The 9,475-nt window shown below is 27.0% G+C and overlaps 1 protein-coding gene across 2 annotated transcripts; it reads right to left on the bottom strand.

The window, feature by feature from the left end:
* Window positions 1–334: 334 nt before the first annotated feature.
* Window positions 335–2,683, bottom strand: LOC145059143 (Pentatricopeptide repeat (PPR) superfamily protein). Of its 2 annotated transcripts, XM_079007004.1 has the most exons (2): window positions 2,345–2,462; window positions 335–2,252 (listed from the first exon to the last, which is right to left on the bottom strand). In XM_079007004.1, exon 2 carries the CDS (start codon window positions 2,245–2,247, stop codon window positions 445–447), a length of 1,803 nt encoding a protein of 600 aa, XP_078863130.1. In that variant the 5' UTR covers window positions 2,248–2,252; window positions 2,345–2,462; the 3' UTR covers window positions 335–444. The 2 variants fall into 2 exon arrangements, with proteins under 2 accessions (XP_078863130.1, XP_078863129.1); XM_079007003.1 differs by having other exon boundaries at window positions 335–2,683.
* Window positions 2,684–9,475: the final 6,792 nt, after the last annotated feature.

The following is a 9,475-nucleotide window of genomic DNA, read 5'->3' as shown; positions in this document are numbered from 1 at the left end:
TCGAGAGTCAAAGAGATCTCGAAACAAAAGAAAACAACTCACAAAAACTTGTTTAGAGTTGGCCCTAATCCCTTATTTATTCCTAATTTATTGGTCTTCCTAAACCCATATTATCTATTGATAAAAGGAAACTCCCAATTAGACTCCAAATCATAATAAACTAGATAAATCTAAATAAGAAAAATACTAAACACCCCTTGTAGTTTTCTTTTTGCACCTTTGGTAAACCCGATCCCACTTCCCCATAAATAAACACCCAAATCAATACAAAAGAACAGCATATTTACGAATCATTTAAATAAATAAATAAATAAATAAATAAAATAAAATAAAATAAAAAAAACCCAACGAATAATCCATTCTTTTGACAAAATGTCACTGCCATCATGTCCATTAAAGCAACACCTCTAGAAGCAAACTCCCTAAAAGAAATGTTAGATATTACTAACATGCTTGAATTTGGGAAACGAGAGATTTTGCTCTATTGCAACCATGAAGAAAGCTACGCCATATGCTTGCATTTGGCAAAAAAGGCATCCCTAAAATCAACTTTTCTGCTTCCTTTAAGTCACCATATCTAGCCATTAAGTCAACAACAACAAGATAATGTTCCATTTCTGGCTCAATCCCATACTTTTCTTTCATTATTTCAAACAATTCCATTCCTTCTTTCACTAATCCCACATGTCTACAACCCGAAAAAACAGCCATGAAAGCAATCTTATCAGGTTTAACACCAAACTTTTCCATTTCCTTAAACTTTTCTATTGCCTCTTTTCCAAATCCATGTAACCCAAGACCCGAAATCAAAACTGTCCATGATATCACGTTTTTCTTCCTCATTTCTTCAAAAATCATAATTGAACCCCGAATACTTCCACATTTCCCATACATATCAATCATTAAATTGTTTACCATTATGTCAAAATGATTGAAATTGGATTTTATCATAAGCCCATGAAGAGAACTACCCAAAAGAAGGTTACATAAGTTTGTGGAAATAGTTATCAAGCTAACGTATGTGTAATTATCGGGTCGAATTCGGTCAATCAACATGTGGTGAAAAAGCTCAAAAGCTTCTTTGTAGTCTCCATTACGTGAACAAGCTTCGATCAAAATGTTCCATGAAACAATATCAGGGTTTCCTACTTCACAAAACAGTTCTTGAGTTTTATGGTATTCGCCATTTCTATTATACATCCCACATATAACATTCGTATGAACAATCGATTGTGGGATTTTGGAATCTTGAAAGAATCTCAATGCATCAGAAGGGAAACCGTTTTTGGCATATGATGTCATGAGGGAACTTGTTATGTATTCGTTTGAATGGAAACCGGTTTTTATAACTAAAGAATGAATCTCCTTGAGTTCTGTAGCTAAAAGTGACTTTATAACACTAGAGAATGAAAATTCATTTGGAGAAATACCCGAGTGTATCATTTTTATCATTAGGAGAAGAGAAGATGAACATTGTTTATCTGAATATCCATGAATTAAAGTGTTCCATGACACCAAATTCTTGTCATGTATTTTGTCAAAACATTGATGAGCATAATCTAATCTATCATGTTTAGCGTATAAATTAACCAATGAAGTGGCTACAAGAGAATCTTTTTCAAATTGGTTTTTAATTATCATGGAGTGGATAAGTTCTCCATAAGTTAGATTATCTAACCTTGAACATGAAGTGATTGCATTCAAAAACGTGATCTTGTTTGGAAGAAAACCATTTATGCACATCTTGGAGAAGAACTCTATTGCTTTTATGGGTTCTTCCCCTTTCGCTACTATCCCAATTATTGTATTCCATGTCATCAAGTCTTTGTTGGGTACAATTTGAAACATTTTTTCTGCTAGAAATGTGTTACCTTCACATTTTCCATACATTTTAACAAGTGAATTGGCAATTGCAACACTATGTTCTACTCCAAATTTTATAACCAACGCATGTATTTGTTCACCTGATTTTAGGTTTTCTTTAGATTGGAATCCAGTTAAAACACCCACGAATGAAGCTTCAGATAATTTGATTTCAGTCTTCATAAAGTGAGAAAACATTAACATGCATTCGTTTGTGAATCCTTGATGTGCACACAAAGATATGATTGCATTCCATGTCACTAGATTCTTGAAAGGCATTTCATCGAACACCATGAATGCTTCACGGATGTAACCTTGTCTCCCAAACAAACCCAATAAAGCAGTTCCCACAAAAGCATCAGCAAAGAGCAACCCGCTCTTCATGGCCACTGATTGCAGACAGAATCCTTGATCAGTGTTTAATGAATCACACGAGAAAAGACTGGCGTATGTGAACTGAGTTGGGAGGAATCCATGATACCTCATGTCAGCGAACAAATTGCAAGCTTCATTGTCTTCCTTGTTACGACTATAAGCACCAATCATGGTGTTATAAGAGACGACATTTCTATGAGGCATTTCATCGAACACCTTGCGGGCGATGGAAATGTGGCCCAACGTAGCGTAAAGAGATATGAGATTATTATGGAAGAATTCAATTTGTGGTAAGCTAAATCCCATCGTTGTAATGATTCCATGGAGCGACTTGATTGACTCAAGTGAGTTAACCTTTAAGCGCTTTCGAATCAACCTAAAGAGAGGAGAAGCCAGGTCTTACTGTGAAGTTGTTCGATCTAAAAAAGAAGGTGAATATGTTCAATAGGTGGATGGACGGAAAAAATATTTACAGTGTTTTTCAAAATTATTTATCATTTTAATGTTTTTTTTTTTTTCTTTATTTTTTAGTTTCCATTTCAGTTTTTTTTTTTTTTTTTTCTAATTTAAATATCTTATTTTTCTTTTTTTCTTTTTTATTCCACATTTTTATTGTTTTTCTTATTTTCTTTATTTTTTAGTTTCTTTTCAGTTTTTTTTTTAAATTTTAATATTTTTTTTTTCTTTTATACTCCACTTTTTTATTGTTATATATATATATATATATATATATATATATATATATATATATATATATATATATATATATATATATAAATGACAGCTTTCATTTTAGTTTTTTTTTTATCTTTTTTTACTGCTTTTTAAATATATGTTTTTTCTATTTATTTATTTCTGTTTTATTTAAATATCCGATTTTCTTATACAACCTTTTTACCATCAAATTTTAGCCTCAACATTAAAAAATCATCAAAAACCACCACTATAATCAAATTTTAAGGTGCAAAAATTCCAACATTCACATACAATGTTTTTAAAGTGAAAAAAAGACATCTTCACATTGTTTCTTACAAAAAAAACACCACAAAAAAACTTCAACATTGTTTATTACAAAAAGAAAAACATCACAATTAGCTTCATCTTGAAACGGTAAAAAATCATTACATGTAAAAAAAAATTATTTTTTAAATTACCTTGGTATAGACGGACATCTATTAAGTGGATGACTCTCCAACCATTCTCGAGCACGTGGATTTAACCGGGACATTATCGAAAACGATGTCCGTCTATGCCAAGGTAATTAAAAAAAATATGGTATTTGTTATGGTTATTCTCTTATTATTATTTTTTTTACAGGTAATGATTTTTTACCGGTTGAAGATGAAGCTAATTGTGATGTTTTTTTTTTTAATAAACAATGTTGGAGTTTTTTTTGTGGTGTTTTTTCTGTAAGAAACAATGTTGAGATGTTTTTTTTTCACTTTAAAAACATTATATGTGAATGTTGGAATTTTTGCACCTTAAATTTGATTATAGTGGTGGTTTTTTATGATTTTTTAATATTGAGGCTAAAATTTGATGGTAAAAAAGTTGTATAAGAAAATCGGATATTTAAATAAAATAGAAAAAAATAAATAAATAAACATATATTTAAAAAACAGTAAAACAAAGATAAAAAAAACTAAAATGAAAGCTATCATTTAAATAAATAAATAAATATATATATATATATATATATATATATATATATATATATATAATAAAAAGGTGGAATAAAAAATAAAAAAAAAAATAAGATATTTAAATTAAAAAAAAACTAAAAAGAAACTAAAAAGTAAAGAAAAATGAGAAAAACAAAAAAAGGTGGAATAAAAAAGAAAAAAAAAAGAAAAATAAGATATTTAAATTAAAAAAAAACTAAAAAGGAAACTAAAAAATAAAGAAAAATGAGAAAAACACTAAAATGATAAATATTTTTAAAAGAACACTAAAATGGTAAATATTTTTTCCATCCACCCTATTATGGTCAAAAACTCGAGAAATTTGTTAAATACATCAATAATGCGATGACGTAGAAGAAATCAAGAAAACATATTTATCCGAGCATTTTTCTCTATGTCCTCTCTCTCTCTCTCTCTCAATATATATATATATATATATATATATATATATATATATATATATATATATATATATATATATTCTAACCACAGTTATAAAATAAATTAAATATCTATAAAAAAATTATAATTACTAATCAATTATTGTAAATAAATTATTAATTAAGATATATATTTTTGTATTTATATAAACTTACAATCGTTGTTTTAAATGAAAATGTGAAATCGAAAGGATAATATTATGCTTAATTTAAGATCAAGCTGATTTTCAATCACTCAATTTAGTAGATTAGTACAATTTAATTTTGACTTTTTTAAATTCATGAATATTCACTGCAGATGAGGTAAATATTTGTATATATATATATATATATATATATATATATATATATATATATATATATATATATATATATATATATTGAAAGGTGACGTGATTGTTTGAAATTATATTTATTGATTAAGGGTTATTATAATAAATTAGGCAACAGATATTACAAATCAATTTTTTGCTGACGTGTTTCATATGTGTAAAAGGGAGGATTGAATTAGTGGAAATGTAATTAATGAGAAAAAACCAAAGATTGACAAGTGACAAATAATTAATTTCAAGCTCTAATTGATTGACACGTGGCAAATTTGCTACTCTTTTATTAGGTAGGGATATATATATATATATATATATATATATATATATATATATATATATATATATATGTAGAGGTTCATTTGAGACCAGGTGTTAATTAAGGGTTGATTAGTCATTGTTAGGTTAAACAGATCATCAACATACCTATTACAAAAATTAGCTTCATATTCACGTAATCAAGATCTTTATCTCCTTCGATCTTCAAATCTCACACCAGATCATCATTATGTCGGATAGATATTCATTGATCGATCAATTATCCTTCATATCAAAATCATCACATTCAGGAAATCAAGATCTTCATCACCTTGAATAGGTATGTATTTATACCATATCAACGTGATTTTAAGATTGACATTCATTGATTTATCAATTATCCTCTCCTATCAAAATCTCAGCTATTAAATTCACGATTTTAGTGATTTGATAGTTCATCTTCTTTTTTCTTTATTTGATGGCTGTTTGAGTTGGAATCGTTCAATTGTAATTGCAAATATGAGTCAATATCTTCATGATTTTCTTAATCAGTTTTGTTCAATCGCAAATTGCAAACCACAGAAGGATGAGTAAGGATTGATTTCTTCAATTCATCATCAATAAGGAACAATTTCTCCATTATAGAACAATTTCAACAACTCATCATTAGTAGCAATTGATGTACCATCTATTTGAGGACAAAAGAATTGGAGAAGTATTATTTGATACGCCAACTGTTTGATGAAATGTCTAAATGAATAATCATAACTTAAGTTCTAATGCATTTAAACTCTAGACACGCTCCTAATTAATTGTTATCTAGTAGCAATTTATGGAACTAAAGTGTGAACTTTACATATATAGGTTGAAGATAATCACAATAGAACAAAATGTTACATCAAGTCAAGTGATCATGCACCTTCACTAACTTTGAAATGGAAATGGATACTTATCAAAAGTTTTTTGTCCTTTGGCTTTCCTCTAAATGATTAAATCATATTCTTGTTGATATAAATGTTATTCTTTTTCCTTCATATTAAGACAATTACACAAAATGGTGCATATATGAAAGATTAGTGTAATCATTGTAGGGAAATCTCAGTCCATGTTGATGCTTGAAGCTTGAAGATGGAAGCTTGAAACATGTTTCCTCATTGTTTTTATTATTTTGATTATCTAAGTGAAAGGTTTAGATTAGTTACTATCCTCCTTCTCAGTAGCATGTAAAGTAAATGATGAATTTGGACCGGTTTAGCATGAAGCAGAAGTGGTACTTGGTCCCATTTCATCATATTTTTTATTACATTACATAGTACATGGTATATTATTCTGATTAGAATAATTGAAAAACATTACTCATACGTCCTTAAATATTCAGAAAATTAAGTTTAGAATACAATTTTGTAAATATTTATACAATAATAAATATTAATGAAATACTTTTTTGTATGTCAAACTAATGATGGTGCTGAAGAATAGCACTCAAGCAATGAACTCGTTTCAACTAATGATTATTTAGTTTGGATTTGGATATTCTACATGTACATATATATATAATGTTATGTCCACTTTGATTTTTGTTTGTTGAACTACTCAATTAGTTCCATATTTCGTTTAGAATATGATACATGATATAGTGCACATATTTAATGATATAGTCTATTATTATATGTTCTATATAGATGATACTGATATCTTATTGAAGTATATAATTCTATTTTTAATAATTTATAAGTGTAATATTCTAATACATATTTATAAATGATGATGTAACTGAATGTGTTTTCTTACTATGACTAATATTCTAGATCTGATTATTGTTATGTGTTATATTCTACATTGATATTTGTTGCTGATATAATCAAGTAGTGTTATATTTTAAAAAGCTCATTACTTATAAACTTCTGAAAAGTAACAACATATAACATTATTCTAATAGAATGTTCTACACGTACTACACATTATTTTCATGTAATAAATTAACTTATTTATTTAAAAACCTATAACATAATTCTATTAGAATATTCTACATATACATTTATAAAAACATATAACATATAACATTATTTTATTTGAATATTCTACATATACATATTATTTTTATTTAATAAATAAAATTATTTAACAAGAAACTTATAAAAAAATTTCAATTAGATTATTAACATCATACATCATGCATTAGATTCAAATGAGATGACCTTAATATTGTGAGGCCACGAGACCATGAGACTACTTTTCTCTAGTGAAATATTCTAATATTTTAGTGTTCATAAAAATATAATATATATGTAATATTCTAATATTCTAAAACATATAACATTATTCCAAAAGAATTACTATACATGGACGTACAACCTATAAAATTATTCTATTAGAATATTCAACATATACAAAGTAAATAAGTCTTATTAACATTATATATATCTATAAATTCCATTTTTTTGTAAAAAGGTCATTACATATAAATCTATAAAAACCAACAAAATTTAACATTATTCTAATAGAATGTTCTAAATGTCAATTTTTTTTAGACCGTAAGACCATGAGACCATTTTTCTCTAGTGAAATATTCTAATATTTCAGTGTTCATAAAAATATAATATATGTAATATTCTAATATTCTAAAACATAGAACATTATTCAAATAGAATTATACATGAACATACAACCTATGAAATTATTCTATTAGAATATCCCTCATATACACAGTAAGTAAGTTTTATTAACATCACATATATCTATAAATTATAAACTATTATTGTAAAAAGGTCATTTCATATAAATCTATAAAAAAAACAACATTTAACATTATTCTAATAGAATATTATAAATATACAGAAAACCTATAACATTACTCTATTAGAATATTGTACATGAACTATAACAAAAAATGAACATTTGATCATAAAAGCATGATATTTCAAATTGGTCAAAGCATAGATATTTTTTTAACCATGACTATTATTCTGTGAAACATTCACTGGCCATTGAAACAACCATACCTATTGTTCAAAACTAAAAAAAAAAAAAGATAACTAATATTCAAACGAACAAAACACTACCATGTCATTCATAATCAAAGACTTTCAAATATTCCAAAAAAAATTATTCACGTCCTTCCAATATGTATCTTGCATCGATCCATTCCCTCATCATTTTTAATGACCATCCTTATCAGCCTTTCGCTATTCCTTTGCTTTGTCGGTTACTTTCTTATGGAATTGGAATCTGATTGGTCAAAGCATATCTATTTTGTATGCTTCTTATTTTGCAGATAACCTTCTTTACCCAAGTCAATATTTCACATTTCCACTTAATGTTCCAGAATAAATTTCCATTTGTCGCATTAAGAACACATTAGAATAAATTTCATTAGCTTTCAATGTGTATTAAACACTAATCCTAGCTACAGTAAATAATTTCAAAAAAATTTAACCGAAACTACAATAAAGAAGTTCATTTCTAGCCCAAGCTATAGTAAATCAGGATCAAACATTAACCATAGCTACAATATAAATTTCAAAAAATAATTCCTAAATTAGAAAAAATTGTTTAACAACTTCCTAAATCCTATTACATGAGATGATTTAGAATCTACATTATGTAGAATCTAAATCTGAATCAAATATTATTGAACTAAAACATAAAGAGATGAATTCAGTTATGTCAGGATAGAATAATAAATTCTCAAAATTTTAGTTTTGACTTATCAAAGTAAGCAATAACATCAGGTTAATTAATAAAATAACATCTTAAATCAAATTTATGAAGTAACACCTAACTTTACAAATCATAATACCTAGAATATTAAGTTACCAAAGACTATTTTATTAATATTTTTACTGGATCATCTAACTTATCAAACAATGTAACATCTGATTCAAATTAAGAAGTACCATATTACTTATCAAACTAGACTACTTAGAATATCAAATCATCAAAAATATTTCACTAAATATTTACTAGATAATCCAACTACTCAAACAAAATAACATCTAAAATCAATTTAGGAAGCAAGTTATGTTTGCATCTACAACATTCTATCATTTTCATTCACAATTTTCTTGCAGAAAATATGAAATCATTACAGAGTGCATTATGTCGAACACCTAGCGGGCGATCACTAAATTTACCAAACACTTAACTGACAACAGAAGTAAGAAACTAATAAGATAAACCAAACAAACTAAGAAATTATAATTAAAATTCCAAGAATATCTCTACAGACTTTGTGAATAACTTCATTTATGCATAAATTGTAGATTTATTAACATTGAAATTGTTAACAGCCAAAGATGAGTCAATGGAATCTTTTATTACCTGATGAAAAGAATCCTTCCGCAACTAAGAATCATGAGAAGAAGTAGCGGTTGAAGTTTTTTGTATGGAAACTTAGATATGAAGCCTTTGATTGAGACTCAACTACTTCTGACGAATCATCACACAAACCAGAGCTAGAATTAGAATCAATTCTAGCAGAACGAGCCACGATTGATGCTCGATTAGAAAAAAAAAGACCTTCAAATTGGTG

This window comes from Lactuca serriola, chromosome 6 (genome assembly GCF_051521515.1).
Source record: "Lactuca serriola cultivar US96UC23 chromosome 6, Lser_US96UC23_V15, whole genome shotgun sequence".
NCBI lineage: Eukaryota > Viridiplantae > Streptophyta > Magnoliopsida > Asterales > Asteraceae > Lactuca > Lactuca serriola.
Note: the sequence above shows the minus strand (reverse complement) of the source record. Positions and strands in the feature narration are given on the sequence as shown.

Bases quoted from the DNA above. Each gene is read 5' to 3' on its own strand.
- LOC145059143 (XM_079007003.1), bottom strand. From the start codon at position 2,544: ATGGGATTTAGCTTACCACAAATTGAATTCTTCCATAATAATCTCATA.